The sequence below is a fragment of the Podarcis melisellensis genome (genome assembly GCF_964234715.1).
Source record: "Podarcis melisellensis genome assembly, chromosome: 6".
Taxonomy (NCBI): Eukaryota; Metazoa; Chordata; class Lepidosauria; order Squamata; family Lacertidae; genus Podarcis; species Podarcis melisellensis.
In genome coordinates, this window is record NC_138538.1 from 50,428,618 (window position 1) to 50,448,211 (window position 19,594).

A 19,594-nucleotide genomic window follows, 5' to 3' on the forward strand; every position below is an offset into this window, starting at 1 on the left:
TGCCTCCCTTAATTTAGTTTTTGGGTCCTTTCTTCCCACTTGGTGTGTGCAGCATCTCGTTCTTGCAGTGCAGTTGCAATACATTACAATTTCTGCAGCAAACTGGCAGGCTCATAATGTCAATAATTGTTACTGCATTAAGTGACTTCTCTGTCATGTCATCTCTTGTTACTACACAGAATATCCTTGGGCTCTTATTTTGGTCTCTGTCAGAATTCTGACCTTCCTTATTAAGTTGTTCATTTCCCCTGTCTGTGATTGAAATATCTGATAATATTTGCTTAAAGCCATCTCTCGTAATGATCAATGTTGTTTTAATGCAAATTTTTCAGATGTTTTGTCCACATTTAATGAGGGTTCAAATTAATCAGCAGTTTGGTAAAGGAAAAAGTTCACCAGAGGGGCATGTCTCTTGAGCCTACAATAGAATTTTCTCCCCAAAAAGCAAACTTCAAGCTCCATAATTGGAATTACTTGTATATATTCTGCATTGCTTCTGCTTGTAGTCATTTTGGGATGAGATGTAGGAGATTAGGGATAGAATCTGAAATTGTAGGATTGAGCAAAGAGTACAAATAGGGATAGAGGGACATGGTGCTGTTCTAAGTGAAATCTTCTGAGCACAATTAAGTCCAGTATAGTCCTGCTGTGATTTCTAAATATTTACTGGAAACTGCCTGTGTGTGTTTGGGTCTTTTCTCCATATTTCAAAGCCTGCTTACCTTTTAAGCAGAAGCTCTCTTTCATAATTATAGAAATCATTTTGACAGAAACCCTTCTTTCTGACATCTTCACAGCTGTGCAGATTACTAGGCTCTTGGGGCTTCCCATTTATACTGATTGGTGTCTTTTCTTAGAGCAAGCTTCAGGTATTCATGTTAGTCTGCAGAAGTGTTTTGTGGCATCTTTTATAGCAGTTTGAAAACTGTTCTCTAGTCAGTATATTGTGAAACACAACTATTGAATAAGTCTGATTAGGAACAACAGAGGCAAAAATAAAATTGATGACTTATCCTAGGGTGGATGCAGGAGGCGAATAGGACCCAACTAGTATCTTCATCCCGACAGTGTGGGTTTTGTATTTGCAGGAGATGCTGAACATGAAAATAGTGGTTCTTAGGCTTTCCCAGGGGAGGAACAGTATTATAAAGATAATGAAATCAGATATGCCCTTTTGAGGGCAAGGCACTTGGTTTTTGTTTGACTTAATTTCTACTGTGCCGTGAGGATGGTCGCTGTTTTTGTTCACTAGGGGGGCATTTGGTTAAATTCATTAAAGGTTCTGTAACTGCACAAGATGAAACTTGAGCACAGCTCCTCAAGATGAAGCAGGTGGTGTGTGGTGGGGAGGAAACCACCGAGGCTCGGTGGAGGAAAGAGCAAATGTTTGCCTTGAAACCTTGCATCTATATCACACTCACTCTTTGTAGCTTTCAGTTATTCATATTATTTAATATGCACCTGCAGTTTTAAAGTTTCCCATATACAGTATCTTAAATTAAGCTCACAAATTCACAGTCTTAATAGGCATAATACAAAAGGAAAAAAGAAGGGAGAAGGGAGTAAGCATTAGAGCAGCAGGTCCTTAAAGGCCAATGGATGGGGCCAGGTTGGTCTCCCCATTGCCAGTGTTCTTTCTGAGAGGCATGAGATGAAGCCTCACAGGGGCTCTAGGCTTCCTGGCTGACAGCAGAAACTAGTATGTTCTTCCCTTTGGTTCCTCAGTCACTGGGCAACTATATAACCCATTGTGTTTTTCTTTTCTCTCTGCTTTCCTCGCATAGCTCGGATTGGAAAAATGAAACGGAGGAAGCAAGACGAAGGACAGGTATGTCCCCTCTGCAGCCAACCTCTCTCAGGATCCGAGGAGGAGAGGAGTAGGCATGTCGAACAATGCCTTGCAAAGGTAGAAGCACTGAGGGAACCCTACTGCCTCTCTCTCATTTCTTCCTACCCTCTGCTACTCCTGTGATCTGGGTAGAAACCAAATTTGCAGATTGAAGTCCACATGGCCATGTAGATCTGTACTTGAGTTCTATCTTGAAGTTTGGAATTCTGTCTTGAAGTCTGGATTTGGCAATCTCATTACTCTAAAGACAGTTTTCCTAACCTTTCAAATGAGAAGGGATAGCAGGTGCTATTTTTGACTGTTAACTAGGAGACCGCCTGGCTTACTGCTAGACTTTGGTTATATCAGACAACTACGGTTTAACCAAAATCCAGCAAAGCTCAGAGATGGACATAGATTGGAGAGAAGATGGTTATCAGAAAGTTTCTAATAGACAGTAGTTTTTCTCCCTCATATAATAATTAGAATCCTCAGTCATCCTATGAAAGTGAATATGATGAAGCACATAGTTAATCTGCAGAATTCTCTGCCACAGGATCTAATGATAGCCATCAACTTGGATGGCTTTAAGAGGAGATTAGAAAAAATCGGGATAAGGCTTTCAGTGGCTACTAGTCATGATGGCTTTGTATTACCTCTGGTATCAGAGGCAGCATGTCCCTGAACACCAGTTGCACACAAGTGTGTTCTTGTCCTGCTTGCAGGTTTCCCTGTAGGAATCTGGTTGGCCACTGTGAGAACAGGATGCTGGATTAGATATGCCTTTGGTCTAATCCAGCAGGTTTCTTCTTCTGTTCTCTGATTTTTGAAGGAGGTGTTTATTTTTTAGTGTGGGGTTGGGGGAGTCTGGTAGTACAACTGCACAGTATTAACGTTCTGAGCTGATTTCACTTAGGTTCTGGTCTTCCTGCAGGATAGGTGACACTACTCCATCAACCTATCATTCTGGTCATGGTGGCTTTTATAGCAGCCTCTGATACAGCTGACTGTGGACTTCTGTTTTTCAGTTAACATACATTGCTGGCATAACTGGAGTTGCCTAATGGTGATTTGAACCATATTTTCAGGGTTGGAGTAAAACTGGCGATAAGATGATTAAGCATTGCCCTTGAAATGGAGCATTCCTTGAGGTTCTCTCCTATTGGCTGTATTGTTTGGTGTATTTGTGTAGTCCTGCCAGTGCTATATTAATAAATAAAAGTATTTTTGTAGCAGCACCTTCATACACTTCAGGCTGTGCTAAAGAGTTATCCAATAGCAACAGCGATCCTGAAACTTGATGTAGAGTGTTACCCTTTTGCTCCTAGAAGAGTTGCAGCTCCAGCTCCACTTTTTTGCCTTATCTAACTTTCTAGTTTTGCCTAGTTCAAATAGTTTCTAAATTTGAGGCACAGTAGCAAAGCTTGTATGTGTGAAAGAACTTAATTCCTTTCATTGCAAGGAAGTATAGTTTTGATCAGAAACTGAATTGGGAAGTCTTGAATTCAAATTTGGCCATGAATTCAGTATTTGGCCTTGGGCAATAATGTCACAGCCTCTGTCCCTATGGTTAAATGGGATACTCACCTCATCCCACACTACCTTGGGGGAGCCAGTAATATAAAGTGAGCACACAATAAGCAGCAATGAATGTGGATGACATTCTTTTTCCTGCTTCGTTAGCTTTTGCCAGTACCCTGTGTCAACATGTGCTTGCCACTTTGTCCACGATTAGCTTTGTCTATACAGCATGCATTGACAGGAATACTACCTACTAGCACCGTTTTTAACTCAGGACACTGAAATGATGCTTGGTGCTTTATTCTTTTCGCTTAATAGAGGGAAGGCTCATGCATGATGGAGGATGATGCAGTGGACATTGAAAATGAAAATGGTAATCGCTTTGAAGAATATGAATGGTGCGGGCAGAAGAGGATACGTGCCACTACTCTCCTGGAAGGGGGATTCAGAGGTAAGAGGGGCATTGTGGGGATTGCTGAGATGTGCTGCCGACTGAACAGTGCCCAGATCCCCTCCCTGTCATCCCAAGAACAAAACAGATTATTAATATTGGAGCTATTGCCCTCCAAACTGTAGCCCAGGCTAAGGGCTCTTTCCCTCAGCAGTTTTTGTTCATGCAAGTATACCCCCAAAAGTTATTCCCGTGGCAGACGTACTGTCTTCACAATGACAACATGTGGATACTGATGACGGTTGAAGCAGCTTGTCATGCATGTGTGACTCTAACGGAACATGGATGTAAATTCATCCAGAGAGTTGGCTTTCATCATAGTAATGATCTGTGGTATTAACATTAACAGAAATTTTATGTTATTTGTCTCCTGCCAGAAAATGCATTCACAAAAAGCAATCATACCTTACAAGATCAAGATAGCAAAGTTGCTTTCGTAAATTTCCCTTTGTAATTCTTAACTGTTAGAGTTTGCTTAAGGGAAGTGACTTTGCTGACATGCTCAGGAGGAAAAATGTTTTTTTCCCATTCATTGCATCACTTGCCATTGAATGTTTTTAAACTGTGTAACAGGCCAGGTGCTTGCTTCTCAGTGTAGGTGGGAAGTTGCACTTCTGCCAGCACCAATATTTGTTTTCCTATGGCTATGAAAACAGCATAAAATAATAGTAGTTATGAGTAAAACCCTGCTTAAATTAGCCTTTGAGGAGGAAATGTAGCCCAAAGTTGGGAGACAACAGGAGCAGCTACAGGACAATCAGTTTCAGCAATATTGTGCATATTTTTAAAAAATGGAAGTGGAGAATGAAATTGTAAAAAGCCCCAGTCTGGAGTGACGAAAGCTGGTTTATCAGCCGCTGGTGATGTATGGAAGTTGACAGCTAAGTCACTTTAGCACCTGCATAAAATATTAAAGGGCCGGTTATGCATTTATCACTCCATCTTTTTTAAGGCTGATAAATGAGAATTCAGCAACCTGCCATACACCTCCAGCACTGCAGCCCTCAGGGCTCCCAGACAAACACATCTTATTTTTCCTCCTTCTATTCCTTCCCCTGTGACAGGAAAATCGGCTGCAAAAGAGAGAATGAGTTATGGCAAAATGTGACCTTTGTGAGTTTTATTGGTGAATGTAATTTTAGCTGTGCACCTGACTCCTTTCTTACATTCAGCCTTTTGCTCTGTGTCAGAATTGACTAAACTGTCTGGTGTGAACATTGTGATTCTGTAGAAACAGTGTTCCACCCTTCCTTGACCAGAGAATCTAGTACATTGCCTCATCAAAGTAAAAGTTGGCATCCTCTTGTATTTTCATAGATTGCCCTGGATTCTAATTTAAAATATCCCAAGGAAAATCCCACTGGGAAAGGAAATCAGGCTTAAAAGATGCATGAGTTACTAGGGCTTATAAATGATGCTCGCTCTTTCCTGTTTTCCTTCACACTTTAGTCTATGGATAAATCTGTACAAAAAAATAGATAAATGAGACTTGAGAGGTAAGCAGCACCATGACAGATATTCAGGAGTTCAGCCATATGGGGAAAGTATATTCTTTTAGCTACCAATATATTCAGAATTTTGTCTACTGATTTGCAGTAGACAAATAATTTTTTGCTGTCCCGTGGGTTCCTTGCACCCACAAATTTTATTCATAATTCTCATTCAGCTGATTGACTGTTGCAGGAATGTGTTAACTTTTCAGACCCTGGCTAAGCCTTGCTATGTGCCCCGAGGTCTGGGAGACAGAAGCAGTTAAGTTCCTACGTAACCAGGAACGTTAAGCAGTCTGCACTTTTGTGCACAGTCTTAGCATGGAAAACATAGGCAGCTAATGTAAATTATCCCTGTCTTGTTTTTGAAGTGGAAATATGGACGCTCATCAGTCATTTTCACTGCTGTTTTGTACCCTTTCCTGAAATACTTTGGATTAGTTTCTCAGCCATTTTGATAGGGATTATCATTTTGCTTGTTGGCTTTGTCAATTAAGGTAATGGAAGACATTTAGATATGTGTAAAGAAGCAAAATCTACTCTCTACATATTCCCTGGAGTGTTTTCTTGATCAATCTATTGGCTTGTTTTTACCACATGATGTTTCTAAGCTATTGTCTCATTGTGATAGGTTGAGACAGGATTATTTGCATTGGGTTCTGCTGTTGCAATGTTAGAAGATGATGCTAAAAATGACTGAATAAGGTATTCCATAGTGGATATATTTGAAAAGTGTAATTCCACACTTTATAAAGTGGAATAGTAACTTTTGTAGCCTTTAAGGCCTAATTCACCTTTAACATAAGAGTTCACTTATATTGACCATGTTTGGACTCAACACTTGGCCATAAAGTGCACATAGGTCCTGCTATCTGGCTTGCCATCTGAAATTTCAGTCATCTGAACACAAAAAATTACACCCAAACCTTTGCTGCCCAAGTAGTTCATTCAGTTATCTAAATAGCTGGAGTTTGCTCATTTCCTTGCTTCTTTGTGTTTTGCTAGTCAGTGACAGCCATTTTGATTAGAAACCAGGGACGAATGGAGAAAGGGAAAGAGATTGGGACAAATCAAGGAGCAGGAAAAACTGTCTTTTGCTAGTTGGCTGCAGCAGTTTGGGGTGGAAACCAAGGAGAGAAGGCGATCAGACAATTCACAGATTTGAAATGTTCCCATAGGAAATAATGTAAATAATCTGCTCATTGTGTGGTTGCTTGCCTAATGAATGATTTCCTGGGGACCCATTGTGTTCAGATAGCAAGACCTGCATGTATAGATATGTGGATTAGTATGTTCATAGATGTGTGTTTGTGCATGCAGTTCAAGCACTCACTGTTGTGGTCCTCTCTTCTCAAAGCTGGGAAACAACTTGCAGAACTGCTGGCTTAGCGTCATGTCCAAACTAGCTCTTGTGGCTTGTTTCTCATTAACAAACCACCACCAGGAACCCAAGGGTAGTTCTTTACTTCTTGATTATAGTTTATTTGAGATAAAGCAACCAGGAGCACTGGTTCAGGTTTTGGTTCAGCTGCTGAATCAGATGCTTCTTGGTTTGTTTGCGTGCACCTGGAAGGGAGGAATGAAGTGGGAAGTGCTTGATTTGTTTAAATGTGGTTTATGGCCATCATTGCATCCTAACATGGCCATTGTGTGAGAGAGAAAAAGTGTGGGGATACAAGAGGCCTGATAGAGCTAGATGGGCTGTGAGGACAGAGCTTAGACCTAAGAAACAGGGCACTTGGTAGTACAATCCATACACTTTACCAGTTTCCGCTTTCAATAAGGTAAGAAATATGTTATAGCTGTTTGTAGTAATCGGTTAGCTTGATGTGTTCTCCTCTTGAATTTAGGTTAGTGCAGGCATAGGCAGACTCAGCCCTGCAGATGTTTTGAGACTACAACATTTACAATAACACTTGAGGAACAGCTGAAACAGAACTACACCCCACGCCACCCCACCCCGGTTAACTCGAAGGAGGCATGGTTAGAACGGTGAATTATGCAGAGGTACAGCAACACCCTCTATGTGGGTGATACTTTAGGGCAGCATTCCCCAACGTGGTGGTCATCAGATATTTTTGGACTACAACTTCCATTAGCCTAGTGGCTACCAACTTTTTTTGACCACTAGGTGCATTTAAATTTTAGAGTGGGTTTGTAGGTTATTCACAGAACAGCATGTCACCACGACATAGAGGAAGTAAAGGTGGAATCCAACATAGTACTAAGTCTCTCATTCAATCAACACAAGACTTTCTCCTTGCACAAAGGAACCTTCTCCCCCTGAACATACCCTAAATTTATTCTATGGGTTCCCCCCACTCTCTGGAGCAGATTTAGGAAAGAGGGGGATGTCCCATTGAACAAGTTGAAATCCTTGCATTGATAGGGCATGGTAGTTGAAAACCACCCTAAGTGTTCATTTTGTTTGACGGTCTAAATATTTACAGGTTGGACAATAATAAGTATACATGATACTTTTGTGATATTTGTAATACTTGACCTAAAAACCACATTTCTCTATTATTACTTTTTTACATAGAAGAGTACACTTAATTCAGTCCCTCAAGAAAAGGTTATGAATTCAGTGTTAAGAGAATATATAATTTAAGATGTAATTTTAAACTGTTTTTAAGGGGCACACTGTGTCTGATATTTAAAAAACTATGATTTAAATAATAACATTTGACATGAAAAATAGTGGGGCGAGGCGTACATTGGTTGGTTCAACTAGTGCTTTACCAGCAGTTTTGATTTCTGGATGCTGAAACTTGGGAGTGTTAGGCATAGTACAGCAGCAAACTGTGCCCAGATTGGAGAATTCAGACGTATCTCACAACATTGTAAAGTTTTGTTGGAGACTCCACAGTCAATGGGGCCTGAATTTATATCTACTGAGTTTGATGAAGAATTGTTCCTGTGTTCTGCGTCTAATGCTCCAGCCTGCATCCTACCTGCTGAAATGCGGGTGGCATTGGGTTTCTTCTCACTCCCCCCCCCTTTTAAATTCCCTGCATTTGTAGAAATCTCTCACTTATTCTAAAGAACAGCTACTCATTTACTCTAGCTGTTTACATTGCAAGGTTATCCCTTTAAAGAATTGCAGAGAGAAGTTGGGGGGGGTGGAATGCCTTTTTTTCTTTGAAAGCTTAGCAGTTTTGTCTGTGCGTCTGTTATTTGTGAGTGGGAGGGAGGAAGAGCGGGTGAGAAAAAAGTGCTTTATCCGAAAAGAATCATATTGGCTTTGTGCTGATAGAGGCTGCTGTCATCTCTTAAACGGCTTAGCCCAGTCAAAAGGCTAGCGGACTTAAAACAGTGTCTTACACGAGGATCGATGGAGAAAACACGGCAGTGGTAACTGTGAGGAAAAAAGGGTGAATGCAAGAGAGATAACAGTAATGATTGCATGGAGGGGAGCTGGAGGCAGGCTTGCTCTTTGTAGGAACCTTGCTTCAAAGGAGTCTGAGCTGCCTGGTCCCCAGGATGTTGCTGCCTCTGTGTATCTAGGAAGAGAGCCCAAGCCCCCTCCCCCTTTGCTGGAGCAAATGGGCTAAGTAGATTAAAGCATGATAGGTTATCTCTTCCCCCTATGTTGTATCACTTTTAGGAGATTTTTTGGTCAATCAGCATATTGTGTCATTCCTTTAGCCAAAGGAGGTGAGTTGGTGTTGGGAAGGGGGGTAAGAGTCTAAACTGCACAGTGAGGGAGCCATTGGGAAAGGGGGAGTTGGGCGGAGGGGGGGTGAAACGGTATGTCAGTTTATCGATCGCACCTCAGCCAGGAGAGCTGCAGGCACAGCTATGCGGGCACGAGCAGCAGCACTCCTAATGTGATTGAAAGGCAGTTAAAATGGCGGTGACCTTTTCAGGGGGAATTAGATTGCCTGCCAAGAGTGGTTAGAGGGAGTGATAACGCCAGCTTGAGGAAGCTGTCCAGGCAACTTCAAAGAGAGAGAGACAGAGACAGGAAAAGCAAGTGAGCGCAAGTCCCATTTAAACTCTGAGCTGTACTGTCTGATAGAGCCAAGATTGCTGTCCTCTCTAGATATGAAGGGTTTGAAGAATGTAGTCAAGTTCCCTGTCCTTGCCCTTCCTGCACTGCACCACCTTGTCAAGGAAAGCAACAACTGGCCAGCTGTCTATTCACCTGACACTCTTGGGGATTTCAGTTGCCTTGAAAATAATACACAGAGGCAAAGCCCTAATGACTGAAAGGACAGTATGCAAGGCTTCCTAGAAGAGTGATTACTAGAAACCTTCCTATGAGGAACTGTGTGGTATGTTCTGAATTTGGAAGGTCTTTCACTTACAAGCAATTCAAAGGTGCTGGTGTTCCTACTAAATGAGAAACCCCATTGTTCTTGGTGTTCCAGGTTTCTTTGTCAAAAGATTACTAACCAGCTGGGTGGCTCCTAAATTGAGCCTTCATGGCCAGAGGCAGGATCCTTTGGAGTACCAGATACTGGGGCCAACAATGTAGGGAGGTCATATCTTGCTGTTCAGCTTCATGAGGGCATCTGGCTGGCCTCTGTGGGAAGCAGGATACTGGACAAACCCGTGACCTTATCTAGTAGACCTTTTCTTAATTTGGAGATTGAAGGACTGGCTCAGGAGCCTAACTTCTGTGCCAGAGCAAAGTATTTAATAGATGGTATTGTCACCTACACTTGTTATGACTATTTGAAGAGTCAGATGAATTGCTTGGCATTTCCTGCAGATGGCTGTCTTCCCACTCTTGGCTTACAGCCTGTTTCTCCCTTTAACTTCAAATGCTTTTTGCTCTGAGCACTGATGTCACAGCAGACTTTTTGCAAAATAAACTGCAGAAGTGGCACCACAACCAACAACAATAGTGATTGTACTTTTATGTGTGTAGAATCCAGAAGCATGCGAAGTAGGTATCTAGGAGTGGCACATGTCTGTTCCTACAGTAGGGGGAAATACAATTATGATACGTAATAGTTTTATAATATGAACATTCATGGAAACCCTGCACTTGACATATGGAAATGCATAGTCTCATCTCACTCAAGCTGTTTTGTTTTCTAATCATTTTGAAATAATCTGCCTCTAGCAAAATGTGGATGTCATACAGTTGTTCTGCTAGGAATCTTAAAATATACAAAGGGTGACATCCCGCCTACTTTCTTTTGAAATTACTAGCTACATTTTCTTGTTTTTTCCCCTCTGGAGCACAAATAGGAAGATGCTTTTCTTTGAGAGCGCCTGCAAAGCTAACAGGCGTGTGCCTGATTTCCATCATCCAGTTTGTTCAGTTAAAGTTGCATTTAAGGTCATATCAAAGAGAGCTGGCAGTGGCATTAGACAATGAGATTTCCCAGAGGACTGACCAGGAAATAAAAGGTATCTGTAGTGTGTACAGATCCTTGGATGAATGAATCTGTAACTAATATTTGTTATCCATGGATTTGAATGGACTTGGCAGAAGGAAGGAGAGCTGTCAGTGGAGCAGCTTTCGAATTTCATATCTGTGACGTCCTTAATGTCTCTCTCCTTCTCCCAGCTTTGAAAATCTGTTTCAGATATTGCTTCTTGGTAACATGCTCTCTTTTGCCTTATCCCACAAGTTAAAAAAAATATCCCGGACTGTCTGCTTCCATAGTTTAATGCTGTTCTTAAAAAAAAAAAACACAACAAAAACAACAACATTTCATTTTAATTTTTTTAAAATTTATCAGTTCAGAAACAAGTACACTGTGTGCCTTGAACAGTTGAACAAGAACCAGTAAAGACAACTAAAGGAATGCTCATGTTATTTCTGCTCTTGTTAGCCCTTCTGCTGCTGCACAAATGTGCATACACAACACTTTGTTTTCTTTGTTTGCTTGGATAAAGATGAAATGCCATAGAATGAAACTCCCTTATGATACAAACTGTAATATGCATTTGTTTATATGTGCATGTCTCTCTCATTTATACACTAAGCAGCATGTTCGCTATTGCAAGGTGCCTGCCACATAGCTATCTCTTGTTTCACTCAAAGGCAGAAATTGCTCAAGAATGCTAACTAATCTAGTCTTGCTTGTCTTGAGCTGGCCTGCAACAGTTTTCCTTGTGTGATGTGGATTCCTGTTGTAAGCTTTTTGTGTATACTGCACTGACATGCAAAAGTCCTGCACCAAGGAAATGTATCTCTCTGCAGAAGATAAATTAAATACCTGAATGAATTTACTTCGTGCAATCATCACAGGATTTCTGAAGCAGAATTTAGAACCCTTTTCCCTCCATTGAGCAGTAGTGACTTTAAAGATGTAGATTTAGCGCAGAGAGTTTTTTTGGAACAAAACACACTTTGGAAAGAAATTCAAATTGTAGTTTCTTTCAGAATGGCAACATGAATAAGATAAGTAAAACCGACACAATCCAGAAGATGGAGATGTAATATGTTTGGTGCTTCTGTGCTATCAAAAGAGAAAGAGAAAGACAGAGAAAAGAGCCATTGTATTTCCTAAGAGCCCTTTCACTAACTGAGGAATCCCATGCAATTGTTATGTAAGTCATATGCGTGATATCATCTGTTGGCTAAAGCTGAATCCTAACCCCACTTTTCTGGGAGTAAGTCCCACTGAATTCAGTAGGATTTTCTTCAGAGTAGGCATGGTTAGGACTGGGTAATAGCCTGAACCAGAACTCAGGAACCAGGTCCTTACTTTTCAGTGCAAAGTTTTATTCTCATTTGGGATATTAATTATTAGTTCATCATAGATGCCTAACTGTTAAGCAAACCCTGTCTTGGCATGGTCTACCTTTCTATTACCTAAGAGGAGGCAGGATGAGCATTAGTGGACTCCTCTAGTTTCCAGTCTACCAAGTGGGAAAATTTAAGTATTTGAAAAGTTAAGTATTTGAGGTGTTTAGTGAAATACGATTTAAGGATTTGTGGTATGCTCATTCACACACATAGTGGAAGATGATATCTGGTTGCCTGATGAACCACCCAACCTTAGAATTAATACGGTGCTTGGGAAATACTCTTCTTTTCTTAAACGACATACAAAACTTTATTGAAATCAGTTTTATGATATTTCTAGTTTACAAGGCAGAGAAACTACTCAACATCCTAAATAGCTTATACTGTACAATGAAATGCTGGGAATATTTTTTTTAATGTTGTTTATAGTTCAACACTCTGATGTATACTGCTACATTGTATAATCTGTAGCTACCACCAACCACTTTGTCCCACTTAATGCATCTAATGCATTCTTTTGTGAACCTCCCTGAGATCTGTGGATGAACGGTAGTATGCAAATTCAGTTAATAATAATAATAACAATCATAATGACGTATCCTGTATAAGTTTTTCCCCCACAATAAATCGGCAAGTTGCTAAAGTTCTGGTGTACCTAGGACCTTTTAAGGCAACAGCACAACGGCAGAAAAAATTGCTATAGCCTTCATGCTCTGTACCACTTTATAAGTCGTAAGAGAAAGATATAATTGAAAGTTTTTCTACTTCAGCAACTTGCTGTCTTTCCATACAGAAAGATTTTTTTTTAACCTGAGAGATTTTAAAGGTTCACTTGGTTGCTTTTGTCACCCCGGAAGGCTATACAGTGTGTATTTCCTGAAGGCCTGTTCATTTCCATTCAAATTTCTGGAGTTTTGAAAGCGTAGATGACATATTTGAGGTCTCATTTCCTCATGAACATGGTAGAATACAACACAGTGTTAAAACTTATATTTGAGTATTTATTTTCTGACTACAACACAAGCATAGGGAATCTGAAATGAAAATGACAAAGACGTGCAGCATTAATGTGTTGTAATGTATCTTTGTCCCCTAAGAGGAATATTCCTGTTCAGAGGCTGACTAGGGCAAAAGCTTGTAATACTTTCTGAGTGTGGGAGCACACACCTTTTTCCTCTACTTGCCTAAAGCCGTCCCCACTATGCTATTTAATTCTGAAGGGCTCAGGACAATCTATGTACCATTTCTTGCTGCCTATCTTGGGGAGGACAGTTTCTGGAGAAGGAGAAGGTATACTTGGGGGGGGGGGAGTTATTGTGTAGTGTCTCAATTTTTCTTCCCTGATAATATAAGCTACTAAGGAGTGTGAGCAAACTGGTTCCCTGTCTTTCTCCCTCTGGTTCCTTTTATTTTATTTTATTTGAATTGACAAACTCAACTTCATAGGTCCTAAAAGTTCACAGGTCCTTGTCGTGCTGACCCCCACCCCCACCCCAGTTTTTCTTTTTCAATTAATTTAGAAACTACTATACTTCTGTATACCTAGGACATTCCCATGTAGAAACTACTACCTTATTTTTAGGTGAGTCAATTTTGCTTATGAACAGGGTTGCCCAAGTGGTATTTTTTGAGGTGGGGTGAGGAATAATAGCAATGTATTTATAATGGCCTTGTGGGATGGATAAGTGGGAATAAGTTCAAGTTACAGAAAGACAGGCTTCAATTAAATATTCGGGAAGGTTAAACTAGGGTTCACTGCTCTCCTGTAACCTTAAAAAAGCAGGATAAGTATTGCATGAAAATAATTCTGGTGCCTGTTGCATGACAACTTGTGGCACCACTATTTCATTAGACAGTGCAGTTTAAATAAAGGGAATAACTGATGCTTTATCTATTGCGTGCAAGATTATTGAAACTTGAAAGAGTTTAAGGAGAATCTTAATATCTGTTCTCAGTTTACTCAAATGCAGCATTTGAGTGAACCATTTCCTTTATAGCATAGCCCTCATGTGCTGCAACAGGGGAGGAAGAGATTAACCGGCTGTCGGGGGACAAAATTTGATTGTTAGGTGCACTAAATTGGCAGGAGGAATCTAGGGTAATGGGGTGACATTTAAAAGTACTCCATGCTGGAAACTGAGTAGGCTCCAAGTTGAGAACATACATTTTAATGTACATTTTCTTGGCTGTTGGACTAGCAGGCATGAGCTCATCTACTCTTGGTTCTCACAGCATTACTGAAACAATATTTTGTGTATGTGTGCACCCCCATGCTTGGTATGAAGGTTCTAGTCTGTCATTTTTTTCTCCTTATCCCCTCTCCTCCCCCTGCAAAGCCATCTGCCTTGAATACAGCTTCTCCTGTGAGCTTTGGGGTTGCCCTTCAGCCTCAGCTGTCAAGATATTGATTGACGCAATTTTAATAGCATTTTAAAATACAGTTGTTGAGGCAGTGGGACTCTTCTCTTACTCCTCCTTCCTACACCTCCACCACCACCAAAGAGGGGAAGTGTGGTTTTTCAATGACTTTAAACTGCTTCTTGTCTTTGCATGTCGTCTCTTGCGCCAAGCGGTGAAACGCATTATCGAGTAGTGCCCAGAAAGTGGTTAACTGCGTTTGACACACGCCAACTCTCTGCCTCCACACTGGATAATTGCATTGTCAACTATTCAGTAAAGTGGCAGGTGACACTGCTGCCGGATTGATTGTCCTAGCATTGAGGCTCCTAAGACTGTCAGCTTCCCAATCGATAGCGTTTACACAAGACACCGTGACTGCATCTGTAACTAATTTCAGTTTGAAACTTGCAAGACACTGCGCTGCCCCTGTTTTCTGGCTACATGTGTTTAGTGACTTGCTTCCTCTCTTTGGACCACAGGCTTGATACCATCCTGCTTCACCACCCCCTCCTTCCTTGGAAAGTGCATTCCTGTTTTTATTTTGGTGTAGCAGGTGAAGAAATCGATGCTGTGTGCTGTGCCCTCAAAAGCAGGCAGAATTACTGCAGATGGCTAACTAGCAGCTCCAGTTTTGTAATCAATAGCCTGATCAATTGATTAAATTAACACTGATTTTCTTCCGTCTTCCTGGCCTATATGAAAAATTAGTTTGCAGTGAGCATGCAGGTTTGGCTTATAAAATACAGGCCTCGTTATGCTATCCCATGACTCTTTTCTATCAAGTTTGAGTGCATTGTTATTTAAATCAGTGGACAGCAAGACATGCTGCTTCCACTAGTGCCTTTAAATGGGGACATTGCTCTGGGTTGCCTACCAAACTTGACTACTTCATGCTCGGCTGCTTTAGAAAAGTCGTCCCCTCAGCTTTTCCGCCTTCCTCTGTTATTGGCAGAATTGCAATGTGACTGTGATCCCTGTCAGTGGTGCTTATTGATCCAGTGATGTGAACCTGTTTAGTGATTCAAGATTACTTTAATTCCCCTCTTTCCTTTTTTGTTTTCCCTCGCTCCTTACATGAACAAAAATTCCCCTGAGCCACCTTCATGGAAATTACGCCAATGATTGCTAAGCCTCTGCTTGCAAATTTCCCTTTGTATGGCAGCCTTCCACATACAAGCACACAAATGCATGCACGCCTCCTGCTGAACATTAGCCTGGCACAGAACTGGAGGAATTGCCATAGCGGCTTGGATATGGGATCCTCTTTCCAGCTGTATCCACTGTGTGATGGAGGCACAAAGGGGAACTTGTGTAGTGCTCTCAGCCAAGTTCTGAGGTGCTGTTTACAGGAGGAAAAATCCTTTTGCAGGCAACCAGCTTGCCCCCTGAGGCACAGGCTTGATGACTTTCACCTTGGCATGCAGCAGTACCACAAAATATTAATGGCCATAAAATTATACAGCCCCCTCTTAAAGTCTCCTCCTTGGTGTGTTAGTAAAGATGACTACAAGCAGTTGGGATGCAGACTTGCAGCCTAGGCTCTGTTTTCGTACAGCGTGAAAGATGACTTTAGAGTGGCAGCTCTACTACAATGATCCATATGCATGGCCTCAAACACTGAAGACCTATGTGTGTATTTTATAAATCCCATGATCCTGATTAAGTTATTTCATAGCAGCCAGTGAAAACCAGACTTTGCATTTTTCTATGGTCAGGTTAGTTTTCCATCAACCTGGAGTCATGAACATTACTAATCCAATTCATCTTTACCTGATCGTTTATAGTGCAACAGGGTAATAGAACAATGCAATTTAATAACTAATTCCAACAAACATTAGCCATCAAAGGTTGACTACAGCGATCCTTTCCTTTTGCCCTTTCTTTTTAAAAGAGTCAAGGCAGTTTGCTTTTCCCCAAGCCATTTTTAAAGGAAAGCTACATCCGTGCCACTATGCTCTCTTGATGCTAGTTTGGGGATGTTTCGGCAGCTGAGGAAACAAACACTGCCAAGAGCTGTTCCCAGGAAATGTGTGTGAGGCCTGGCAGCATTAAAACACTTTTATTGCTGCTTTTGGGGGGTGGGGGAGAGTTATTCCTTATCCAGGAAGGAGCAAGCAACACTTTAGGCAAAGCAGGTGAATGAGCTCAGCCAGAGGTTGGTAGATGTTGTGGGAAAAGTAATTAACAAAACCTGCTGGGTTTTTTTTAGTCTTTAACTAGAGACTGTATTTTTTACCAAATCTCTCTATATTACCCACAAGCACTGTAAACACTCATCTGATTTCTGGCCATTACAGCCTTGGATAGGTCTCTGCACCAAGTGAGAGGTAGAGCATAATTCAGTTTTTGGATATTTTTTTATATTGTGAAGAATCAAGTGTTGTGCCTTGTGCACCTTGAGCTCTTTAGGGACCAACACTAAAGACTCTTCCGTCGTAGGAGCAGGACAGCCAAGATACGCATGTCATAAGCAGATTAGCTCTTCTGCTCTGCACTAGAGCATTGCTAGAGGTTCTTCTGGCAGGTCATTATTTCATTTGTTACTTAGTTATATTTTGGATTTATATCCTGTCAGTTTTACTCAAAAAGAGCCCTCTAGGTGGCTTTCAATTTAAAATCAATAACAATACACAGCAACGTATCCATAAATGACAACCAGTGACACACAGTTAAATTATAAGCAGTAGCAACTTCAGTAGGAAGTAATCATGTGTGAGCAAATTTGGAATAATAAATAGTGAGTGAAAACAAATAGTCGATCCTTAGCATTCCGGACAGTGGAACTCTAAAGCCATTGTGTGCTACTACTCACAATGCCTAAATGATAATCAGACAAGTGGGAGATTTACCCCTTAAATTCTGTAAAGAATAAAACAGATTCTGTGCTTTATTTGCTCCAGTTCTACTCTTCACTTATATAAAGATGATGTGCAGTCTCATTTCTGTACAGTATCTGTTTTTACGATTAGAAAGTTGCATACATAATGGTAAATAACCAGCCCAACTAAGGATACAATTGTACCCCAAGACCAGTTGTGTTTTTTTTTTAAGTTTTCTTATTGCTAAGGAATTACAATGCAACTGCTACTTATAACCAAGCAAAGCACGGTTCACGTATGGCCTTGTTATGATGCACCATTGCCTGTACTCTGTGCTGGTGCCAGATATTTTGTACCCTAGGCAAAGCTAGCCTTGCACACACACATACCCCCAAAAATGGCTAACTTCAGTTTGTAGAAATCATAAAATTCTTCAAAATAGAAAATATTACTAGAAATTCATAAGCTATAACAAAAAACAACCTGCGTAAACTGTGCCCCTAAAAGGTCAGCACTGCGCCCCTCTGAGGTCTGTGCCCTAGGTGGCTACCTAGTTGGCCTAATGATCGCACTGGCCTCCCTTTACAACCCTTTGAATTGAACTTGGAAAGTTACCTGGAATCAGCAAGGCTCTTTCAGTACAGACAATATATGATCTCTACAGCTGGCCCCTGTTGGCTGTTTAGCCTCAGTATTCTAAATTAGTTTCAGTAATCCAACCCAGAATTTACCAGGAATTGGCTAACTATGATTAGACTTTCAGGGGCAGGGGTGGGGTGTGGGGTGGGCAGTTATCAGCTTGAACGGATAGGTCTTTTGTGCTGCTGAGGTTACTTGAGCCTCAAATGATGAATCTGAAAACACTCATAGTCTGTGTACCTGATCCTCTAGAGAGAGTGCAATCCCTTCCAGAGCTTGTTGAATACCACCTCTCTGCACCTCCGTCTTGTCTGGATTGAATTTCAATTTATTGACCCATATCCAGTCCATTACTTCTCCCAAATACCAAATCAGTACTTTTCTGACTCAGTAGGGGGAAAAGTAGAGCTATTATTGTATAACAGCAATATGGAATGTTCCATTAGTCCTTATTGTTACTTCCAGCTTCCGGAAGTGCAGTTCTATTGCAGCCCCAATTTTATTCGCAACACAAATATAATGGTGTTAGTTAGGGCTTTGCAGCAAGAGGAAAAATATTTACATCTTTTAAAAAATATGTGGGTTTTAGTTATGGAGTGATGGAATACAAATTCTTTCATGAAAAATAAAATTATTGAAATGGAATGCAGGGAAGATGTAGTTACGCACTTTACCAGTGAACATTCATGTGAGCGCTTACTCTGTATGACGTATAAAATATATATTTGTTTTTAAAGGGCATGGGATTTTATCTTACTAGCATAGTCATGGGTGCTGTTAAACATACAGATGTCTAGCAAAACGGTGCTTCTAGGTTGCACTTCGAGTGGGGAGGCATTAGATTTTTTGGAAGTAAAAGGCCATGTATCTTCCCATCCCAAACGTTCTAGTTTGATCATGATTGAAAAAACAGACCCACACATTGCATGCAAAAAGAGGATGGGGGAAGCGAAAATATGTCACAAGAGTGGAAAAGGAAAAAGATGTTGTGTTTATAGTCACCCAAGAGAATAATGCTGAAGTCACCTTCATTAATAAGATAATTAATTCATTTTAATCTAGGTATGCTTGTCATATCATCATATTCCGTGGCAGTGAATGCCACAGACTATTGATGCACTTCTGTTTTGCTTGTAAATGAATTTCATCACACCCTCTAATCTAGAAGTATACCAAGTAGTAGGTCAGTGTTCTCTATTATTTCCCCCTCCTAAACTGTTCATAATTTCAGTAACACGTATGTCATGCTATATATCTTATCCACTCATACAGAAGAACCGTGGAAACAGATTATAGAAAAATGGTTCTTTAGAAAGGCATAAATAATCATTTTTTAACTCAGAAATTGGAGAGGGGGAGAGCTGTCTAATGTGTGCAGTTTAGATCTAGCCTGCTACACATGTGAAATGGGCCTCTTTACTCATAGCAAAGGTCCTGTGCTCATATCTCTGTGGGGCTGTTTCTTGCTCGGAACTCCTAGAATGTTCAGCATTAACTCAATTTTGGTGCTGGGTCCAGCTGCTCCAAGGCCAGGCAGAGCAGAGCTGTGTACACAGTGCTCGAGGGCTACTGTGCTCTCAAGGTAAGTGATCTTGATAGGTACATTCTGACTGATGAGAGAGTTTGTCTCCCGAACTGTCACAGGGTTTATAGAGGTGCCACTCAACAGTGGTGCTGGAATTGCTTGTCAGAGCAGCCGCCTACAAGAGCAATGGGGATCGGAGACAGAACAGT

The 19,594-nt window shown here is 40.9% G+C and overlaps 1 protein-coding gene across 13 annotated transcripts in view; it reads left to right on the top strand.

Annotated features, from left to right (window-relative positions):
* Nucleotides 1–19,594, top strand: part of RNF220 (ring finger protein 220) — a 327,501-nt gene that overhangs the window by 262,352 nt on the left and 45,555 nt on the right. For 11 of the 13 annotated variants that reach the window (XM_081914744.1, XM_081914747.1, XM_081914741.1 and 8 more), the window contains 2 exons: nt 1,785–1,906; nt 3,668–3,800. In XM_081914744.1, coding sequence (XP_081770870.1) covers nt 1,785–1,906; nt 3,668–3,800 — 255 coding nt within the window. The remainder of the gene's footprint in view (nt 1–1,784; nt 1,907–3,667; nt 3,801–19,594) is intronic. The other 2 variants (XM_081914743.1, XM_081914746.1) reach the window with 1 other exon arrangement.